Raw genomic sequence first — 24,695 nt, forward strand, 5'->3', positions numbered from 1 at the left:
TTGAAGTATAACAAACATAACCATATGGCTAAACTATGAAGTGCCTCAGAGGAGGACCAACATGTACCTCTTTGATTTAACTTACTTGTATTAAATGTTTTGTTGAATTTATATTCTCTCTGTTACAGAGTTTCTGCAGCCTCAAGATTTGGCCATCATAACCATATCTAATACTATATGATATATCATATATATACACTATAGAATTAAATTTAAATTTAAATTACAAATAAAATTAGAAACAATATAGGAAAAAAAAATATATAGATATTATTAGATTTCTATAAATAAAAAAAAATTAAAAAATAGTTGTCTCAATTAATTAGAAGTGAAATTGAAATTTTTTTTGGTATCATATTAAAGTGAAGGATAAGGAAATGCAAATTATGTAACCATGCAATTTGGAAAGGCTCAAACCACAAAGTGATTCAAAGTTTGTTTTTAGAAGTCAAATGGTACTTATGGGATTCACCAATACTGACATCATATAATTGTTGCACAGGTTTCATTTTTCTTAATGTTTATCATCACTAAGGTTAGAGAAAATGTCAGCTACTGACTCCATAAAGTTAGCTAAATTGTGTGGCTGGGGGAAGATAAATTTGGGATAGTTCTTATGAGAGTGGATCCCATTTTAATGTAACGAGTCTTATATTGTATTGAGTAATGTATAAATAAAGAGATTTGATTACTCAAAACATTCAGATTTTTGGTAAAAATGTAATGTATAAAAATGTTTACAAGAACAATAATTATAAAAACTTCAATTAACGAATTAACGAGGTTGAGTCTTTTTTTTTTTTTTTTACTATGCGAGGTTGAGTCTTTTAATATGGTGAAATAAGGTTTAAATTTCTGCAGAAAGAAGTGTCTATATTTAAATATTAATTGTCTCAAACAAAATTTACTTCATTTGGAGGAAATGTGAATATGTGATGAAAAATTAGGACCATCACAGGATGCGGAAAAATGGGTGATAATTCTTGAATTATGTCTGTAAGTAATAATTTAAAAAGTTTCAAACCACTCTATTATATTCTATGTCAATTTCGTAGGAAAAGGGTTATCATTACTCCAAGGAAATAATGTAGCAAGTCATGCAAATTCTTTCAAGTTTCAATTTTTTTTTTAAATCGGGTATCTTCTACGCGTAACTGTAAAAATTAATATTTCGAGTCTTGTGTAATCCAAATAAAAAAATAAATTGAATATTAAAAACAAATAAAAAAAAAACATTTCTAACTACAATGTTTCGTGATGTACATGAAAACACTTATCAGTTCCTTAAGCTAATGAAACAGCTTGTGTTGGCTGGTTTAGTATTCAAATAGTCATTTGCCAAAGGATTAGCAAATGGTCAAGCAATTGAAGAACGTATATGCTAAATATACGTCACTATTGAATAAGTGATTGAACTCTAATTAGATCTTTTTAAAACAAATCTTATGAAAGAATTTGAATTTGATTTCAAGGAGAAGTCATTTAAAACAAATCTTATGAAAGAATTTGAATTTGATTTCAAGGAGAAGTCATTTGTGGTCAATAAGCTACTAGGTTAGGTCTAGTGGTGAGGTGTTTGGGTAGTACGTTATAGGTCCTGTGTTCAATCCCCAACTCATTGTAAACAAAAAAAAAAAGTAATTTGTGGTCAATTTTATAAATTTCAAAGCCGAACTCTAAAATATTAGGACCCTGCTAATTTTCATTTTTACTTTGTATTTAAGTAGCGAACATTATAAAAATGAGAAAAATGAGAATTTTGATACCCCTTAAAATTTTTAGGATTTTACGCTGTTCTCTACTTAAGTAGAGAACTACATTAGCTACTTGACTAGCTAACACCTCATATACATAAAGTCAATCACAAGTGTCTATTTAATACAAAACAAGGGCATGCCCATAAAGATCATCATTTCACAAATTCACATTGGACAACAATTGTATCGAGTGGTTATTAAAGATCATCGTATTGAATAAGCATACAAGTCACATGATATTTTTCATCAACCAATAAGACTCCAATTTAACTCTAATTGTCGATGTGCAACTTGAGGGATGAAATTAACTAACGCGAATTTCAAGATTTTACAAGCTCACTACTTAAGTAGAAAACTACATGAGGTGTCAAAAAATTTATTTTTATCATTTCGTTACATAAGTGTCTATTTATAAAAATGAAAGAAAATTAGCATGGCACACAAGAAAACACAAGGGGCGCAAAAAAAAAATCTCCTAGATTGTACCACTAGGTAATTTTATCCTTTAGATTTGGGTGTTTTTTAGTTCTTGGAATTTTTGTGAGTCAAGTACCCTTTATACTTAATTTCAATTTGTGATATAGTACTTTTTTCCACAAGATGAAGTTATGAATAGACACTTATATTGAATGAGATTTAGAATACAAATTATAAACTCTCGTAGTAACTGTTTTGTTATAATATTTGATAACATTATTTTACCTAATCTACTGGATTTTCTCAAATAAAGAAATCTACTTGATAAGACCAAAAAAAAGAAACAAGAAATCTACTGGATGTTAGTTATATAATCTTTGCATAAACAATCAGTTTACCCTCTCGCATCATAAAGTTGGATTCCATGCGGTCAAAACTATCCAACATTCATACAATATTACAACTACACAATCTAATTAATCCGATCTTAATCAAACAGCTCATGTATTTGGCAAAACATAGTCAATATCAAACCATTCAGATTCACAACAGCACCAAAGAAAGAATCCAAAATCTTCTAAAAAATAGTAACACAATATCTAATTTATATTGATTTGGCCAAACTAATCATACTCACCTCACCACCAAGCTAAACATAGTCATTGTTCATGTTCAATAAGAGAGAAAGAGAAATAAAAAGTGAGAATAGAGATTTTTTTGGTTGAGATCTGCAAATGCAAAGCCTAAATCAATATAAAAATTCATCAACACTACAACAACATATTTTTCTGTGAACTTGTTTTTCTATAATAAAAAAAAGACGAAAACTCTTGTTAGTTGTAATTTTTTGCGATTAGAGAAGACATATGACAATTAAAAACTAATCTTGTCACTACGCCATACCAAAGCCTACTGATAAAGTTTAACTCAGAAATTCTTACCTAAAACATAAATTGAGTAATTATTTCACATGGTAATTTGACAATGGTGGCATAACTTAACTTACAGAATGAAAACGAAGATTTACATCTAGGACTTTCGTATTCTTTCGCTCCATGAGCAGTAGCCTTGCCAACAACTGCAATTGTCTATTCTATCATTATACAACTCTGGGCCCGTCATTGGGAAAAGAAGCCATAAGAAACCCAGAAATCCAATAATGGACGCTATACTCACAATCCCTGAAACAACACAAACAAGCTATTTTAAGTCCAAAATGACAGAGATAATCATAATGAATAGAGGAAGACCTTGAAGGAATCAAACACTACAATTCAATCTTCTTGCTAGAGAAATCCATGGTTAAACTTTAAATAAACATGATTTCATTCAAACCATAAAATGATTATCTTTGATTCACAATTAGTGTAAAAGTACAATCAACCATGGGATGTGATGCCACATGCATACCAAACTGTTAATCTTGTTATTTGTAAGTGAAATGTCTTGGTTACTCTAATCATGAGGTACTTTCTTATTTGCATACAGCTTAACTGATCCCTCACAAAATTCAGTACTATAAAGCTATGTTGTCAATAACGCGCTATAGCGGAATAGCATAGCGGTGGTAGGGTTCAGCGCAAGGCTGTCTCCCCACGAGCCACCTTCAGCAATGGCTGTTGTAGCGGCCGGGAATTGGGGAAATTCCGCTATAGCAATCAAGTGATGAACAAGATAATATTGATGTTGTAGAACTGAATAGTGAAGATTAGGCACACGCGGAAGCATGATTTTGGTTACTTTTATAATTTGATTGTCATTTTTATGGGTTGAATACTATGTCATTTTGATTACATTTAGAACATAATTTGATGGGAAATGACAGAGTTGAGAAGAAAAAAAATTTATACCCCAACATTTATCCCTTTACCCCAACATATTCTCATTCTACCTTATCTTTAAAAAGTGTTCCGGTTTGTATTATCTGCAGAACCAAATATAATACATACCGGAACACTTTTGAAAAGTGAAGTGTTCCGGTATGTTGAACAAAAACGAAAAAGTGTTCCGGTATTCTAATAACAGTTTTGTTAATTTTATTTTGTTCTTTTATTTTTAAACAGATATGGCTCAAACCGGCGATACAGGTCAAATATCGGTAGATACTACAAATGTTTTTACAACTAATGAAAAATTTGATACACCAGAAGCTGTTGTCACATGGGCTCGAGATGTTGGAATTGCCAACAAAGTCAGTATTATTATTACTAGTTCAGATAAAAAGAACGGAATAAGAGGAAGAAATGACAAGTTGATTTTGGGTTGTGATGAAGGTGGAAAATGACTCTTCAGAAAGTTTGACGACAACTGCATCAAAAAAGTGTAACTGTCCATTCAAAATTAGAGCCACACCTTCAACAGATGGTTCAGGATGGAAAGTTCAGGTTATCTGTGGAGTTCACAACCACAGACTACCTCACCAATATGCAGGTCATCCTCGTAAGGCGCGTTTAACCGCATATGAAAACAAACGTGTTGAAGATTTGACAAAGCGTCATGCCTTGGTGCTACATGACGCTTTGTCAAATCTTCAACACGTTTGTTTTCATCTGCGTTTAAATGCGCCTTAGGAGGATGACCTGCATATTGGTTGGGTAGTCCATGGTTGTGAACTCCACAGATAACCTGAACTTTCCATCCCGAACCATCTGTTGAAGGCGTGGCTCTAATTTTGAATGGACAGTTACACATTTTTGATACAGCTGTCGTCGAACTTTCTGAAGAGTCGTATTTTCCACCTTTATCAAACCCCAAAATCAACTTGTCATTTCTTCCTCTTATACCGTTCTTTTTATCTGGCCTAGTAATAATAATACAGACTTTGTTGGCAATTCCAACATCTCGAGCCCATGTGACAACAGCTTCTGGTGTATCAAATTTTTCATTAGTTGTAAAAATATTTGTAGTATCTACCGATATTTGATCTGTATTGCCGGTTTGAGCCAAATTTGTTTAAAAATAAAAGAACAAGTTAAAATTATCAAAACTGTTATTATAATACCGGAACACTTTTTCGTTTTTGTTCTACCAACTGGAACACTTCACTTTTCAAAAGTGTTGCGGTATGTATTATAATTGATTCTGCAAATAATACAAACCGGAACACTTTTTAAAAAGTGATCCGGTAAAAACGACAACAATTCCATATTTTTATTGCAAACCGGGACACTTTTTCAAAGTGTTCCGGTAAAATTAACATACCTAAAAAAAATACCTTACCGGAACAATGTTTCAGGGGGAGTTGTACAATTTTCCAAACAGTTTACCGGAAAAGTGATAAAAACGACAAAATAAAAAATGATAAAATGGGTAGAATGAGAATATTTTAAAATATGTTGGGGTAAAGGGATAAATGTTGGGGTAAAAAAAAAAAATCCAAAGTTGATTATAATTTTGTTTTGAAAACTTGGTATCCGGCCCTACGACCGACTAATCCAAGGGGACCAATCCCACCGACCACTTGCGAGGGCCCCATTTAAAGCCAGAGTTTTTTTTGCTCTATATGAACTTAGCCCACCGAAATTGGCACCAGGGAGAATCGAACCTAAGACCTTGAGAGGAGCATACTTCAAGGACCCAAGCCAACACCACTAGACCAACCCCAAGTGGGTTAAAGTTGATTATAAGTAGGAAAATGTTAAACAGTGCCCCTGGGGCAATGGTTAAGCATATTAAAATAAAACTTTTGTCCCGAAATGCATGCATTCAATATTTCAAGTATAAAAAATTGTCGTTTCAATATTAATTTTTTATTTCCTTTTTGGTATGCTTAACAAGTGCCCCGGAGCACTGTTTAGCATGACCCTTATAATTATTATGATTGTCCCGTTAATTTTGTGTATTTTTCTATTTTGAGTATTTATGTATCTTGTTAAAATTTATGTTTTACTTTGTAGTTTGTACATTTTTTTTAGTCTTCACATTAGCGGCAATCCCGCTATCCGCTATAGCATTTTTGGGGTTCGGTGCTACACGCTGCTATTTGTGATTAACAACATAGCCATCAAGTAACAGCAATTTAAGATGGTTAAAAACTTGTCACTAATAATTTATTTATACACATACTCATATTTTTTATGAAAACTTGTCTATTCTTTTCTTCATATACTTTTCTAAATAGTCTATAACGCAAAGAGTTATGGAGGACTGTAATAGTACAACTTAAGTTACTTCTAAAAATTTCAAAATTCATAACCTAGATCTTGGGTTAAAATTCCAACTTCTAAACCTACAAATCACTCAGAATAGATTTGTTGCAAATATATTCCAACAAATGGCAGTACAATTTTTAGCTATAGTGAGTTGAGAATAACCCAAGAAATGAAGATACAGGAAACCAAAAGGAAAGGCTTGGAATGAAAAAAGGTTAATAACTAAGTTTAATATCAGATATATTATAATCATAGAAGTGGATAACCCAAAGGAAACTTAATACACATACATACCACTTCTCTGGGAATACAATACAGGTAGGCCCATAAAGTTACAATATACATGAGCAACTAATGGAGCAGCAAGATGCCCTGCAAAGTACAAGCAGGAAACAAATGTAAGGGACAAAAAAGGAGAAGCATGCTCCCTGACTCGGAAAGAACTAAGTTGACTCAGCATTAGAATTGCAAAAATATCAAAGAATATCTTTTAGAACTCATCCGACTGATAACTACAGTCGACATGAAGAGTGAAGAGCATGCAGCCATGTTATACTTATCTCTTACATATCAACATTTATGCACCAAATAACAACTTTGTAATTAAGTATTTACTACCTCTGGTCCTTCCTTTTATAAGAGACAATAATTGATGTATTTGAAAATTGAATTGTCTCTTATAAAGAGGACCAGAGGTAGTATATATTAGCAACATATAATTACAAAAAGGTTCCATGTCTTTTATACTAGCGTACATAAACTTTTCTTTCTACTTATGTACTAGAGTACAAAAAAATTTGGTAAAATTACTCTATTAGTCCCTTAACTTAATTTCAGGTAACAATTTAGTCCTTTATCTTTTTTTCGCAATACTTTACTCTTTTTCCCATGTTTGGATATGGATTTCAAGTTTCAAATCTATGATTTTCTTTTCATCTGCTCTCAATCATAAATATATGTTATGCCCAAAAAGAAAACCATAGATTTGAAGCTTAGAAAACCATATGCAAACATGGATGAAGGGCCAAAAATTACAAGATAAAAGGATAAAGGACCAAATCGATACCTGAAATTAAGTTAAGGATTAGAAGTGCAATTTTGCCTAAACTTTTCTTTCTAAAGTGTGAAGCAGGGTTAATTTAACTCTCAACTTCTATTATATCATTAAATTATATATGACATCATTGTCTAGTCATTATCTTATAATGCCACATTATCTATATGTACCTAATTTTGTGTTTCAGAAGCTCATTCTGTCATAATTTATACGTATAATGGAATGGCAGTCAAACCATATATATCATAATCATAACCTATAACATAACCATCAGTCAAACATCACATACCTGTTCGAATGAAAAGAAAAGAAGCATATGATCCAAAGACACCAGTGTAGCCAAGCTGGAGTCCTGTAGATATGATTCATTTGGCTGTGTGAGATTATTATCCAACAAATTTTAAGTTTAAATTCATGAAACAACCCAATATCTCAGTCTCACTAATATAGCAAGCGACCTTACCAGAAAGACTTTGATAAAACATAACCAAGGAACTTCATAAACAATAATATTAATGTAAACATTGAGAATACCTATAACCATAGCAGCCTTCTTTATACTGTAGTTATGTTTGGTGTATATCTCCATGAAATGATTTAAATGAGCTGCAAACCAATCATGCAGTAAAACTTCTCGTTAAGCCTTGCATATATTGCATTTGTAAAGGACAATCATATTAGTGCATTATATTCTGTAGTCTACAGCAAAATGGAAGTTTATTAAATGAGTAATGATATATTGACAACCAATTCAGTTTTGTTTTCTTTCTATAATTCTTTTTTCCAACTTTCCCTTTGGTGATTCCCCAAAGCTGCTGTGAAAATCAAGAATCCTAAGCTGGCCAAGATTCATTAAAACTATCAAGAAGTGAGACAATGAACATGATATCATCGGCAAAAATCTTCACATGATTTTCAAACCATCTAACCTCGTCCGGAACAGTTCCAGAGAAGTTGTTCTTCAACAAAATCAACATCGAAAGGTACTCTACTCCGGCAATGGTCTCCGAAATGAAACCAGAAAACGATTTATGAGCATGTTCGAGCAGATAAACTTGGAAAAGACCCCAAATCCCGGCCGGAACCTCACCGGAAAACTGAGACGCATAGGCGTCGAACTCCTCATCGGAAGCTCACCGGTGAACAAATTATAAATTATAAAAAAACTCCTCCAAGCCACCAAAATCACACAAACTCGCCGGAATGCAGCACGTCAATGTACCAGAGTTACAAGGAGAGAGAAGTTGAGTTTTCTTTTTTCATAAAAAGAAAATAGAAACTCATAAGAAACAAAAAATAAAGTAAGAAAATAATAATATATTTTATTACTGGTACATAAGTAGTCAATTTGTTGTCAAAATTTTGATGTCAATATATCATTACTCTTATTAAATATAGAAGTGATTTTAGTTTGCAGTCAAGACTTTTTTAACTCCCATAAGTGCTACGCAAAATACGCAATAATTTCATAGAAGTACAGAACTTCCAAACTGTTACTATATGCTTACATCATGAAACAACACGGTTGAAAGTGGTATTGCTGTGTGTGTGTGTGTGTGTGTGTGTGTGGAGGTTTCATTGATGATGTCCTTCCTTTTTTGTGAGGGTAACAATTTCCTTATCTTAAATCTTTATTCATGTGCCCAGCTTGATTAACACATAAATGCAGCCAGTTATGTTTGAGAACATACTACCTCTGTTTCTTTTTATATATGCTCATAGTTACATGGCAGAATATGCAGTTCAAGTTCATGTTTTTGTTGCCTATTATAACTTCTTAACTTTTAGACTTTGATATAGTGCAGTAATTCATTAATTGAGAATTATTGGGTGAACATAATTGAGAAAAATGTTATCTTCTACTTCTAAATAGGTAGATAAATAGGAAAAGTCTTTTTCTTTCCAAATGGACAGATGAAGAGTAACAAAGGTATATATTTTAGTTTTTAATTAAATGAGACAGATAAAGTGCTGGTCACTAATTGCATAAGATACACATTCATACAGATTAAAGGTACCAAATGAATCTCTTACACACACACTAAACATGCACATAATGAGGACCCACGAACAGCAATAGTTTTAAATTGAATTAATACAACTATCAGATTAAAAGTTGTAATCGAGTAGATCAAGTTTGTCCCCGTTGTTACAACCTAGTGGTTTTTGGTTGTGACGACATTTTATGTGGGTGCCCGGATATGATCCCAGGTCTCCACACTTCCCCCTCCCTATGTCTGTGTTTATTTGAGTATTTGTTGGGCAATAGCCAGAAAAAAGAAAGTAGATCAAGTCCATAAATTTTCACAAAACTTGACAAACTATTTAATTCACCAAATAGCTTTAATTTAATGTAACGTATAATATACTTTCTAAAATATAAGTAAATATCTCCTAAATAGTTAAAATATTTGTGAAGAGTTATTGAACAAAATAACTACAACAAGATTTAGTCTTGGATTAATTGAATCCACACACTGATATAAATGAATGTACTGGTATTACAAGTTACAACAGTTTATTGACACGTTATCACTAATAATTCTTTATGCCAGTGTTCATATCCGTAACAGTACTATAATGGATTTTGATGAATTGTCTTGAACATTTTTTAACTATTATTAATGCTAAAGCCCAAAAGATTCTCATGTATAAACAATAACAGAAAATTCTACTCTATAACCTTACCAACCAGATACAATTTCTAGATTTTACATTAACAAACTTACCTAAGCTGAAGAAAATGGGGCATAGAATCATGGTGTTGTATGGTTTAAACCCTCCACAGAGAAGTATAGGTATCATACAAGCCCTAAATACCAGCTCCTCAGTAAGGGGTCCCTGTTGTTCAGTATATCAGAACAAAAGATTACCAAGTTGCATGTGAGATACAAAAATGAACCCATAAATCTCACACCATCTAAGTTGCACGTGCATTCAGTTATTCACAAGTCAGGAAATATTATTTACTTCTGTAATTTCAACTCTCACTATAAGTCCCATTCAAAATTAATGTAAAAGCTTAGCGGCATGTAGGTGAAAAAAGCTTCACAACAAACACAAATGCACAATGTTGATAAGGGTACTAACCACAATATAGTTTCGCCAAGTCATAATATTCAATGAAATTTCAGACAACCAATCAATAACGCTCGTCGCGGCACATTTGAAGGAATTAAAGGAAAGCCCGCCACCAAAAATTCCATGTTGCCTCCAAAAATCAAACAACTGAAGAGACTTGAGGAGCAATGAGCCAGCATACAATAGAGAGGTCAAGGAAAGAGGAAGGACCAAAGCCTGCCACTGTTTCATACAGAAAACAGTATTTCAGCAAGGAAATTTAGGAACGAACGAGTGACGCTGTTTTCCCAATCTGCATACCACAGAAAGAGCAAAATTTTGACATCACCAGTCCACACTAGACAAAACAGAATTCACTTCTACACTATCCCTCACTTGAACCTTTGAATGTCATAATAGTGATAGTGATACTCACCATGCGATCAACTCGGATGCCATAAACACCCAAAATGTATGTCAAGTCCCTAGTTTGCGCCTGTACCACATAGTAAATTAACACGGTGGATTATAACACTGATAATTAACACCGTATAGATGCCATAAGAGTAAATTAAGTCAAAGGAAAAAAATGAAAATTAATACCTAAAGTTTCATTCATAAAAGATTTCTGTTTGGATAAATAGCTTATTTGCAGCTTATAGCACAAGCGCTAATCATGATAAGCACGCTTATGTATAATCTTACATAAGTTATTCTTATGGCAAAAGATAAACTGTTTTTATATATGTGGCGAGCTATTTTCATAAGCTATATTGGAAAACTTTGAAAATAAGTTGAAAAGAATTTGTGAAAATTGTCATAAGCTGTTTTCATAAGTTATCCCAAACAGTCTCACAAAACTTATGACGGTGGATAAGCTGAAATAAGTCAATCGAAACAAACCCCTAGTCTTGACTCTTAAGACCTAAAAAGTCATTAATTATCCGGATGAAAAGTAAATAACTAGCATAAAAGCGATAAATACATAAAATTGACCTAAGCAACTTCACCTAAGCGATAAATACATAAAATTTTACATATATAACAGAAACACACATTATTTGGAGAGGATTAATTAAGTACAATTTCATACGATACAAATTACAAACATTCACAATACTAATTATAAGACTTTGTTTGACCACTGCATGTAGGCTAATGCACAATTTTGATCGCTAATATATTTAATTGTCTATTAGTAAAAATTATAAAAATCTAATATTTTGAAAATACTCATCACATCAAATCAAAACAAATTGAACAACATCTTATATGCTAATATTTACATTTATAAATTATTAAAAAAAAAATACGGTCAAAAACAATTTGTCAAACAGAGACTTATAATTAAGGACGGAGGTAGTAATATACAAAGATTTGAGCATAAAATTAGAAACGGTAATCAATAAATTTAAGTAGGGTATAAGAAGTGATTAATGAGTTGAAATGAAAGAGAGGGAAGCGTACATACGGGGAGGATGAAAGGAGTGATGAAGAGGGAGAGAGTGGTTGAAATGAGGGCGCATAGGAAGCGTCGGATCATGAAATTGGTGAAAGAAGAAGGAGGAGGGAGACGAAGGAGGAAGGTGGGAGCGTATAAGGTGACGACGTAGAGCAATGCCAACGAAATGCAAGTGATGACGGAAATGGGTTTTGAAACGCCGTCGTTTTGGAGATCCATTGAGAAAGCTTGTTGGGGATGCTGCAACCCTAGAGGAGGAGGAATGGACATATATAACTCAGAGTAGAGAGACTTCCGACCATACTAAAGAGGAAGTCATGATTCGTTCGGTCAAATAAAGTACCGCTTGTTTGTGGATTTAAGCTGTATTCAATCACGACCGTGGATTTAACCAGTATATACACGTGACGACCGTTGATTTAAGATTCTCGGTTTAAATTATACTAGTACATCATTATAAAACAGTTAAACGATATCAATTGTTGATCTGAATCGAACGGCTGACGTCTGATAGCAGTAATTGCATCAAATTCAATTCCTCGACCGAGGTTATTCCTAAAATCCAGACGAGGGTTAAAGTGTCATTATCATTTTTGTTTAATTAGTTCATTTTTTTAATTTTTTTTAGTTCACTAAATTTTTAACTTGTTGCACTGTTACCCTGTAAGTAGTTATCATTCGTTACAAAAATTTGTTGCATTGATACCCTTCCGGTTAATCTCTTCCAACATATGTGTCTTTTTCATCAAAACACCCACCATGGTAGAAGTCAACGTTAACAGTCATAGTGTAACAAAGTAATAGAAGTTAACTGGAAAGGTAACAATACAACAAGTTAAAGATGGTTTGAATTGCGACCTTTTAAAAATTGGTTTCCTTTGAGGTAAAGATTTCAAGTTAATTCTTGAAAAATAGAATGATTTGGTTAAGTTTAAAACATTATGAACTTTATTGAGTAATGGAGATATTATATTATTTTTTTGAAAATTTGGTATTCGGTTCTAGGACCGACTAATCCAATGGGACCAATCTCACCCCCACTTGTGGGTTCCATTTAAAGCTAGAGTTTTTTTTTTTTGCTCTGTATGGACTTAGCCCACCGAAATTGGCACCAGGGGAATCGAACCTGAGACCTTGAAAGGAGCATACTTCAAGGACCACAAACAGGCCACACACCCCGGAAAAATAATAAATTACTAGTATACCCTTGATATTTTTAAAAAATTACAAATATAGTTTATATATTTAGTTTGGAGGCATTGAACTAGTTATTCACACCGGCCCAGTGGTTAAATGCAAGTCTCTCCTTCCAAGAGGTCCCTTGTTAAATTGTTGGTGGAGGCTTTTTCAGCGGCCTAATGTAAAAAATAATATATTTTTGCTGCTAAAAAAAAAAGTTAAGAGTATTGTTGATATTATGAAAAGTCCACACCAAATTTTTTTGTATCCTTTTTATATATAGGTATAGATATATCAATGCAAAAAATGCACAATTTTTATTTATTTTTTACTAAAAAAATACAACTATTTTCAATTAAAAACATGGATTTTTTTTATACTAACATGAATTTTCTTTTTACTATATGTGTAATATAATAATAAAACATATGATATTGTCAAAAAGAAATTTGTGCGAGTATTAGTTTAAAGTTAAGAGTAAACAGCCACTTTCGTCCCTGAAAGTGGCACTCGCTGTCATATAAGTCCCTGAATTAACGAAAACTGCAGAAACCTCCTTGAATGTTAATTCTGTCAGTCAATTTAGTCCAAAACATTAAATATCTGTTAAATGCAATGATATGGCATTATGACTAGGATATTTATATAATTTGCTGGATTTTTTAATGTCTACCTAGCTTTTAATTTAATTAATATTAATTTTGAAAACAAAAACAAAATAAATCACAATATATTAAAGAAAATTCATACCCAACAAAAATCAAACTCATAATTTATTTATCATTAATATTCAACAGCAAAGGAATCCAAATCTAAAAACCCAAATCTTCTTCCTCCTCTCAACCCTCCATCAAGCATCAATGCATCATGGATTACTAGATCTAGATCTAGAACAAATCACATGAACCTTACTAATCTAGAACTGAACTTGCTTGAAAAATCATGGATTATGATTATGCTTTGCTAAACGAACGGTCTGTAGGTTATTGTTATTCGATTGAGTTTTGAGTTGTATTCAATTTCATAGATTTTCTATTTGTTGCTTAAAAGGGAGATTCTTAACTGAGTCAAGTGGATTGACTTTGAAAAATGGGTAGAAGCCATGGATATGACATAAACCCATAAACGAAATAGAAATGGAAACTGTTGGGTTGAATCTGCGATGATATTTTTATATTGTTTCTTGTTTCTGAATTTGAAGGTTGGTTAGAAGGTGAGAAGGGTTGAAGATTGGGTTAGAAGGTGAGATGAATATGGATAGTAATGATGAAAGGAAAGGTTGAGTTTGAAGGTGAAAAGGGTTTGAAGATGGTTTTTGTTTCTATGTTGTTTTTGACTTGTTAAGATTTTTTAGGAATTTTGTGTTGGTAGATTTTTGTTTTTTGAAGGTTTGTAGATTTTAGTATTTTAGATTTGGATGAATGATTTCCCTTTCACATTTGAAGGTTTATTTTTTTTCTACAAAGAAAGTTTGAAGGTGAAAGAGTTGAGTTTTGAGTATGAATTTATTTTAATTTGCTATATTTAATCATATTTTTCTTTTTTAAATTAATGTTAATTAAAATAAAAGCCAAATTGACTTAAATAAATCCAACAAATCATCAAAACAGTCTAGTCAGAATGTCATGTCAGCAAATTATAGGACACATCATCACAAGTTAACATACATTTAACGCTTTGGACTAAATTGACCAATGAAACTAACATTCAGGGAGCTTTCTGCAGTTTTCATTAATTCAGGGACTTATATGACAGCGAGTACCACTTTCAGGGACGAAAGTGACCGTTTACTCTTAAAGTTAATAATTGATTATTTCCAGTCACTTGACACATAAAGTATTATTTTAAAGGGAAAAATATACTCACCTCCCCTGAAGTCTACCTAAATATAACAAACACCCCCTCTATTTTACAATTAAACACAAACATCCTTTGCCGTTTACTTCATCCAACTTCCGTCTTCTTTCTTTAAATTTTTTTTTTGCGCCATTTTGTTTGCGCCAAACAAGTTGTACACAAAATCTTTCTCTATTAAAGCTAAAGAGAATAAATCTATCACATCCACCTCCCCAAGGCCACCACAAGTATTCCTCCATTCCAAATTATGAAATCAATGTCAATACTAATTTCACATTCCTTTTCCAAACACCCTTGTCGTTGTTGATGATGTTTCCGTAAGTTTGTAGAAAAGGAAATTCAAACCTCTCAATGGATCAAGAATTCTATATATATAGTACGGAAGAAAGAAAGAAAACAACTGGGTCTAACTAACAGGTTATCTAACTAGGTACTAATTTATGCAGCTAATTATACAATTAAGTATTTAAAATAACGATAAACTTTTCATCTATCTAACACTTTCTTGCATAATAGAGATACAAAAGTGATTAAATTGTGGGAAACCTTAAAAAAGATGAAACTTTTGGAGTGAAAATACAATTAAGTTTTTGTTGAATGCTAACTACGTTGCCTAAGAGGCTAAAAATCGAGATTCATCAAATGTGCCATCCAATCATGTATTCGATTCCAAATTAAAGTGGAATTTTTGGAAGCTACAAAAACAACTTGGTAACTGTTTTGAAGCGAACAATGTTTTATTTTAATTTTAACGGAAAGATAACGGTGTTAAAGAGAGAAGGGAGGTATTTACATATTTAATTATAATAATTTAAGGGAGGTTAGTGTCTATTTTAAAACTAGATGGGGTGTTTGTTAGATTTAGATAGACTTCAGGGGAGGTGGGTGCATTTTTTCCTATTTTAAAATATGAAACTTGATTTATTGATAATCAATTTTTTGTATACAATATAATTTTCGTATTTAATTTATATACTGTAGTTTTTAGTGGCCCCCCAAAAAAAAAATCTTGGTTCCGCCACTGGATCCAAACCAACACCACTAGACCAACCAAGTGGGTTTAGAATAATGGAGAATTAATCAAGTGAATATGATATGTGTGTGAATTCAAACATTCAATGCATAAAGTAAATAGTAGGGATAGAGAATTCAACACAATATATTTATACCGGTTCACACAATGTGGGATAGTCCAATCTCACAACTGTGAGATTTCCACTAAGATGCTTGAGAAATTTTCTCAACTCCTGCACCTAATTCTTAAGCACTTGGGACTTTTACGATTTGTATTCTCTAACAATCACCTATAAATCACACTAGATACTATAGAGACATTTCACCCAACCTCACATTTACACACTAATAAAGAGATGAGAATGCTTACAATTTGCGATGATAAAGTTTGGGTGATTTTTCTCTTAAATATATTTTATACACCTGAAATACACTTACCTTTTGTAGATTTTACTAAAAAGTAATTTCCTATATTACAATGTCAGAAAGTATCGTTCAAAGGATTTTATTTGGTACAGTCGACTTTTCAGTACAAACATTTTATAGTCGTCCGATCACGATCAGACAGATTAAAGAAATGTAGTAAATAAATACAGTTTTTATATTATGATTGTCTGATCTTAATTAAACGACTATAAATAACACAATTGCATGACTTCACAAAAAAAATCGACTGCATGGAATCCAGATCCATTTTATTTGGATAGAGTCTTGGGACACCGTGGACGGTAGCTACTGTCGAGTTACCACAAACAACTACTGTTTTTTAACAACAAAACGAGTGAACACTATTATTTCATGCCATCAAAAGAGCTACTTTTAATTAAAAACTATATGTTTTCATGTCATAAGATAAACAAGAGCTCCCACAAAATAAATAATAGGCTAAATTGCAGTTTTGGCCCCCCACGTTTCATAATTGTGCGATTTTGGCCCCCCACGTTTCAAACGTGCGATTTTGGCCCCCCAAATTTCATAATTGTGCGATTTTGGCCCCCCACATTTCAAATGTGCGATTTTGGTCCCCACGTTTACCCCCTTTTGCATTTCTTGGTCCCCGTTGACTATTTTGACCAAAAAATTGATGACATGGAATATTTATTACACGTGTCTTAATTGTATTGGTCAACCAAAATTTATTATTTTTTTTTTAAAAAAAAAAAGGATAGGTCACGTGAAACCAATATAGCATAATCAATTCTTGAAACCTATCCTTTTTTTTTAAAAAAAAATAATTAATAAATTTTGGTTGGCCAATACAATTAAGACACGTGTAAAAAATATTCCATGTCATCAATTTTTTGGTCAAAATAGTCAACGTGGGGGGCCAAAATCGCACAATTATGAAACGTTGGGGGCCAAAATCGCACATTTGAAAAGTGGGGGGCCAAAATCGCACAATTATGAAACGTGGGGGGCCAAAATCGCACATTTGAAATGTGGGGGGCCAAAATCGCACAATTATGAAACGTGGGGGGCCAAAACTACAATTTAGCCTAAATAATAATATAGACAGTCAAAAACAAAGTGTAAAGTCAAAGAAAGTCCAAATGGTGTGTTTCCTCAAAGGAAGAAGAATCAAGATATAAATAAAATCTCTTATTTGAAATTAATGTTAATATGCATTGAGCTTCTCAAATTCAATTAGTTTACTTTAAGATACCACAGTGGAGAGTGAAACCAAACAAGTTCAGCATAAGGATGTCTTGGACATCCTTAAAGAATCTCTAACCATCTATTTCAAAAACATCAACTTCATAATTTTCACTTTTCTCACTTCTATTCCTTATTTTTTCCTCATGCTTTACTTTGAAGCATTGTTCCAAAAAATTCTAGTTCAGATTCCACAAATTATCTCTTTTTCACCTATGCAACAAGAAAATCATACATTGATGAACCAAGTTTTGGCCGTGATTATTTACCACTTTTAATTCAACTTGGATTCATTTACGTTGTCCCTCTTCATGATTTTGAATTTTGTTCCGCTGCAGATTTATCTTCAAAATTTGAGTTCAGAAGAGAATAATAAAAAGTTGAGTCTCATGAGTTGCAAACAAATGTTTCAAAATTTCATAGACATATCAATCATGAAATCAACATTTATCACTTCTTTGTATATGCTTGGATTATCAACTTGTTCCCTTATTGCATTCGCTTCGACATATCAATATTTATTGATAAGATTTACACTATAAGGAAATATCTTCTAGTAAAATTTGCACCAATAAAAAAAAAATCTAGTAAGATTTATACTACTTGGAGATACCTCCCGGGTAAATACAGGGGAGAGGGGAGGGGGTCATTATGATCAATTTAGGGGATGAAGAGCTACCATAATTTTATTTATTTATTTATATTTCTTTAGAATTTTGCATAAAGTCTCATATGTTAAATATGAATTATGGTATGGTTTGGTGGTGGATAAATCATTGAATTATATAATTTATATTGAAATTATAGATGTAGTTTAATGTGTTATGTGTTAATATTATTATTTAGTTACTTACACATTTTACTTTTTTTTTTTTTGGTGACTTACACATTTTACTTTATTTTATGTAGAAGATGAAAAAATAGAAAACTAAATAAAAAAAATATTATTTACAAACTTTCAAATCAAATCCATGCGAAGGCTTCATTGCTCTCTATAAATGTCCACATGGACAAAGAAGTGAAGCAAAAGACACAATTTTTGCATGACTTAAAGAAAATGAGTGCATGAGGGAAATTTAAATCTACTAAATATGAAAAGAAGATACATATTTCCAATTTGCCCCTTTTTCATTTTTTGACACGTAATTAATTCAGAGTTATTTTGTATCTTTATTAAAAAAAAGTTAGTAGAAAAATGCTAAAAAATTTATCAACAGGATTCAAACCCTTAATCCTTTAGTTAAACTTCTTATTACATTAACCACTAAGCCATATGAATTAATTTGTTATATTTTTGGAACCAACATATAATCAATATGAGTTAAATGCTGAATTGTAACCACAAAACTCCACTTTATTTGCTACTTCTCCCACAATTTTTTTCTTTTTATCTAAAAATCTAATTTTTTGTATGTAACTCAAATTCAAATTACCTTACTTTATACAAATTCAATTTTTTTATTAAATAAAAATTAATTATTAACTGGGCATCGATATATCCTATACAATCTACTATAAAAAGAACATTACTCTGTACATTCTTTTTCACACTGCTCACTACTTTACTACTAATCAAGCAATATTTTTCTATCAACTATGACAATGACTACAACTAAGAAAAGTTTTAAACATTCTTAATTTTTATGTGTTGTACATATAATTTCCAATTCAAAATTGAAATATATTCTTTTTTTTAATTGTGTTAAGCTTAGACTATTTAAACTCATTATTTATATTTATGATGCAGCGAATTCACATTGCGTTACCTTTAAATTTGGTGTATATCTTCCATAGTCAATTTTCTCCCACGAACAATTATATGTTGCAATTGTCAAGAATGACTTTAAGGAAAGACTTGAAAATATTGATAACCGATGAAAAAGTGGAAGATACAGACAAAAACTGAAAATGTGATTTATAAAGAAGTTTTCCATAATGTTTAGTAGTTAATTTGTAAACTATTTATATATATCTATCTTTGTACTGAATATTACTCCCTCCATTCCTTTTTACTTGTCGTTTTAGAAAGAAAAAATAACAATAAATTAAGAAAGTCTATTTTTTAACCTTATCTTCCTATTATACCCTTATTTTAATTCACCAATAATTTTTTTAACACACTTTTTCTCTTTCCAATAAATTTAATATATTATGTACCAAAAAAAATAAATTAATATGTTATGTACCAAAAAAAAAATTCTAAATATATATTAAATCTTTTACGGTTTCAAAAACTACTCCTAAATATTTGGAATTTACATGAGGGTATAATAGATAAAATATAACCTTAAATTATCAAAACGACAAGTAATTTGAAACAAATTTATTTTTCTAAAACGACAAGTAAAAATGAACGGAGGGAGTATTATTTTTATTATCACTATATTTTGAGTTCTTTTTATTTATTTTTTTTAAATATTTTTTTAATATCAACTTGATTTATAGACTTCAAGCCAATATTCGATTAAGTTAATTTTTTATTCAAATAAATATATCTAAGGACAAAACTTAGAAACTGTTCCATAGAAACTATTTTTTTTTTGTACAACCATAGAAACTATTTTTAGTGTTACCGATTAAAACATGACTAATTTGTTCCGTATCACTAATTTCAGTTTTAATAAAATTCACGTTGTCAATTTGAATTTCGTCGAGCAAGTGGAAGAGAAGAGTAAAGCCAATATTCACTAATTTCTCTTTCATAATTTCTACATGACATATATTTATACTCATATATATTAATACAAGGACCTAATCTTTTGTGTGATTTCTGCTGGGCTATATGCTTTTACTCTTATTAATAAACTTTCCAGTTTTTTACTATTTTTTGTGAGACCTATATTTATACTCATATGTTAATACAATGACCTAATGTTTTGTGTAATTTCTGCGGGACATGTTTTTACTCATATTAATAAGCTTGCACGTTCTTTTATAATATATGTAGAACCTATATTTATACTCATATAAATTTACGGGTTATACTCATATTTAATATGGAACCCTATTTTTTTATTTTGTCTACTTTTTTTTTACAAATTTACGGGTTATACTCATATTTAATATTTAATACGGTGACCTTATTATTTTGATAATTTTTGTGAGACCTATATTTTTACTAACATATTAATAAGGTTGCCTATTTTCTAATAATTTTTTTTTTTTTGGGATTATTTTCTAATAATTTTTACGGGACTATATTTATACTCATATATTAAATACATGGACATAAGTTTTTTTGTGATTTTTACAAGACCTATGTTTTTACTAATATATTAATAAGGTAGCCTATTTTTTCTTAATTTCTATGTTATTTATATTTATATTCATATTTTTTTTTAACAAGATTTATATTCATATATTAATACAGATACCTAAGGGTTTTTTGTGATGGTTTTACCATTGTCCTTTTTCTATTTTTTTATCAAATATTATATCCTTTCTAATTTTTTTTTATCTTTTAATTTACTTCCCAATAAATTACTATTTCATGTTACCAAGTGAGGAGCGGCAACGCCGCGAATCCCGTGCGGACGCATGGGTGTCCTGCTAGTTAAATAAGATAAAAAGAAGTGGAGATTACTTTTGCCAACCTAATCCATTTTTCGCGCGCCCTATAAATTACCAAAAAATCTCCGTCCGCTGTTTAAGTAGCGAATTCTACGTTTAAAATCTTTAAAATTTCATGGTAGGAGGTTGTTTTTTTCTCAAATATTTCATTTTTATAACGTCCGCTACTTAAGTAGCGGATGTTATAAAAATGAGAAAATTTCATGTTATGGTTTTTTTTTTCTTTCTCAAATTTCACATTTTTATAACGTCCGCTACTTAAGTAGAGGACAAGTAAAAATCTTGAATTTCATGCGGGGTTTTTTTCCTCAAAATTTCTCATTTTTATAACGTCCGCTATTTAAGTAGCAGAAGGGTAAAACTGGAAACTCGTAGGATGTGTGAGAAACTGGTATGGTGGCAAAAGTAAATCTCAAAGAAGTGGTTACAGGCCCAGGAAGAAGGAAACTCAGGCTGGCCCAATTAAAATGAATAGTTGTGCTTTGCTGATGGGAAAATTGGCAATGGAACGTGCTTTTCTCTTCCCACCCCCACAAATTTCGCATGTACTCCAAATTTACCGATTTTAAAATTAATTCGCGTGGACTATCCTTCATTCATTGGTTTCTGTGTTTTCTTTCCTCTCCCTTTTCTTTCCACCCACACCATAAATGATGTGGCAACACATTATTAGATGTGTATGTAAAATAACTTTACACGGACAGTGCACAACTATTAAGTTTAATTGTATATTTTGGTTGTTACGTTTATTTTATATTTCAAATTGATTTCCTATGTTAAAAAAATTTTAAATTGATATATTTTTTTTATTAATTTCAAATTGATCTTTCTGTCAACATAAGTTCATCCATTTTGTAAAATTTTGAGTTTATTTACTCTAAAATTTCTACATGGCACCTACTTTAAGTTATTTAGGTATGCAACTATGTCAACCACATAAAAGATTTAAGCATAAATTTGACTAAAAAACCTAACTTATAGTTATCGTAACATTAGTAATGTAAGGAGTAAGGATTGACTGAAATTTTTTAAACGTAAAAGAACAAATTAAAACTGAAAATAAATATAAGAGACTAACTTACAAATAACTATATTTAATTATTGTCGATGCTAAAAAATATTATCGTTCACAAAAAATTTTGTAAATTATTTAATAAAAATTGGATGATCAAAATCTTCCTGTAATCACTATTTAACTAAATATAATATATTTCTTCAAAACATATCAAAAATTTCTATGGCATTGATATGTGATATCACTATTAGACACTAGTTAATAAAGTTGCAGAACGTCATATTAATTTTGACATATAATATAATCATATAGCAACTTAATTAACATAATACAAGTATACAACTCATCACTAAGTCTGAAACTGGAAATAAAATTTTGCATTCATTTTCTCTACTATTAATCCAAAATCCTCCAAGAAAGGTAGTCTAAGATATTCCCCCAATGGTTTAGGCTCAGTAATAACAAAAACATTGGTGTTCCTTGCTAAAGACACAGCATTATTATTATTACATGCTGGAATAGCACTAGAAATATGGGATTTTGGTAACAAACAATTAGCAAGAAGTGCTTCTCCTGTAGAAATGAAGTGATTATTTTCCCAAAAATTATAAAGTGGTGGATTGATGTAATTTACTGCCTCTAGATCAATTTCAAATAAATCCTCATCATCCTCTTCCATTCCAAAATCTTGGGAAACTCCTATGTTTTCCTCTGAAGTCATGTTTTGCTTTGTGGTATAAATAAACTATATGTTAAAGTTGTTACAAAGAATGTTTATGTATGTAGATTTATATATAGTGAGAATTTGGATGTTATGTTAAGGTGGGTGGTGGCAAGTAGAACGCTCCTCAACAAATCTATAGTGGGAATTTTGGAGGAGCTGCTCCAACTTAATTCAACATTAGTACTATTGTTGACATTGTTTTTAGTAACTTTGATTTGATTCAATTTCACCAAAATCATAACATGAAGTCAAACATAGAGCTACCTACCCAACAGAAATAGAAAAATGTTGACATCATGCCCATCAGTTAAATTAGATATAAGATTAAAGTATGGAAAAATAGTTTTCGCATTTGTATGGTACATCAACCGACATAGTTTTAATATTGATTTTGGTATTACTTTAAAAATTATAGGATTAATTGATGTTTACCCCACTGTAATGTGGACGAATTTTGATTTATTCCCTGTAACTTTTTTTTTCGATTGCCTCTATAATATGAATATTCTGTCGTTTACCACCCTCATAGAATGTTAGTGAATTTTGGTTTACCCTTCTCACTGGCTATGCCACGCGATCACTTATGTGGAATCTTAAGTCAACATATTCAATGAGAAAAATAAATGATAGAATCTTGACATTACAGAGGGATAATCAAAGAGAAAATATTACGAGGGATAAAACAAATTTCGCCCATATTACATGGATAAACCTATTAACCCAAAAACAAAAAACAAATTCTTGAATTCCCTTCTCGATGTGTATGTATGTGAACACACAAATAAGAATATTAAATCATTTTCATTTCTTTATTAAAAAGTCATATTTTACGAGTTAGCTGAGCCGCGCGATACAATAGTTAAACTAAGTCTGTGCCTGTGTTAATATTGGATGGGACTCTTGAGAAATTATGTTTCAAGTGAATGAGAAAGTATTTGGATCCTCTCCGGCATTTTCTCTTATGTCTTTTATGCTGCCATAATCTTAACTGTTCACCCAACATTTTTTTTCTCTTCTTTCTTTTTTTAGCTCAATTAACCTTTAGATCAGGAAAAAGAGATATGACTGCACATAAAAAAAACAGGAAAGATCCAAAATGAAAAAACAAAAAGGACACGGTTAAAATATCTAAAATTAAAAATTTGTATTTAATATATAAAATAATTTAATATTTATAAAAATATTATACACAAGTTTTTTTTAAAAAAAAATTACTACAAATTGTCAAAAAAAAAATACTAGATTTATAGTATTTTTTTTAATCTACTAGAATTATTAGAATTATATTGTTAAAGGTATATGTTAACATTTTTCGAACCAAAAATATATGGAGATGAATGAAGAAATGATGGCTAATGCTACGGTGGATCACTTTTACAAGTGGTCCACCGTGGACAAGTGATCTACGGAATATGAATTTTACGAAATCATTGTTGGATTGAAAGTTTATATCGCATAGACCATCCATAAATTTTTTAAATTTTTTTGAAAATCATTTGATGTGTTATTGAGACCCATCAAGATTTATGTTATTTAATAAACCGTTAATCTTGATGTGTCTCAATAACATATCAAATGATTTTCAATTTTTCTAAATTTTTCTATGAATGATCTATATGATATAAATTTTCAATCCAACGATGAATTTTGTAAAATTTATATTCGCTATAATATTATTCACGACTGGTCCACCATAAACCACTTGATGAAGTGGTCATATTAGAATATCCCAACAAGTATATCTAATTTTGGATGGTACTCACTCACAAGTTGGTTGGG

The 24,695-nt window shown here is 31.0% G+C and overlaps 1 protein-coding gene across 1 annotated transcript; it reads right to left on the reverse strand.

Moving 5' to 3' along the window:
- Nucleotides 1–2,559: 2,559 nt before the first annotated feature.
- LOC123903223 (CAAX prenyl protease 2) lies at nucleotides 2,560–12,212 on the reverse strand. Its single transcript, XM_045953158.1, has 8 exons — nucleotides 11,914–12,212; nucleotides 10,879–10,938; nucleotides 10,473–10,685; nucleotides 10,112–10,223; nucleotides 7,917–7,988; nucleotides 7,672–7,734; nucleotides 6,620–6,697; nucleotides 2,560–3,355 (listed from the first exon to the last, which is right to left on the reverse strand). The coding sequence occupies exons 1-8, from the start codon at nucleotides 12,172–12,174 to the stop codon at nucleotides 3,204–3,206; spliced, it is 1,011 nt and encodes a 336-aa protein (XP_045809114.1). The 5' UTR covers nucleotides 12,175–12,212; the 3' UTR covers nucleotides 2,560–3,203.
- Nucleotides 12,213–24,695: the final 12,483 nt, after the last annotated feature.

The sequence above is a fragment of the Trifolium pratense genome, linkage group LG1, assembly GCF_020283565.1.
Source record: "Trifolium pratense cultivar HEN17-A07 linkage group LG1, ARS_RC_1.1, whole genome shotgun sequence".
Lineage (NCBI taxonomy): Eukaryota > Viridiplantae > Streptophyta > Magnoliopsida > Fabales > Fabaceae > Trifolium > Trifolium pratense.

Bases quoted from the DNA above. Each gene is read 5' to 3' on its own strand.
- LOC123903223 (XM_045953158.1), bottom strand. From the start codon at position 12,174: ATGTCCATTCCTCCTCCTCTAGGGTTGCAGCATCCCCAACAAGCTTTC. The intron at 7,989-10,111 runs GTAAGTTTGTTA...ATTGGTTTGCAG, and splicing joins CCCCATTTTCTTCAGCTTAG to CTCATTTAAATCATTTCATG. The intron at 3,356-6,619 runs GTATGTATGTGT...GTGTTGTTTCAG, and splicing joins ATTGTATTCCCAGAGAAGTG to GGATTGTGAGTATAGCGTCC.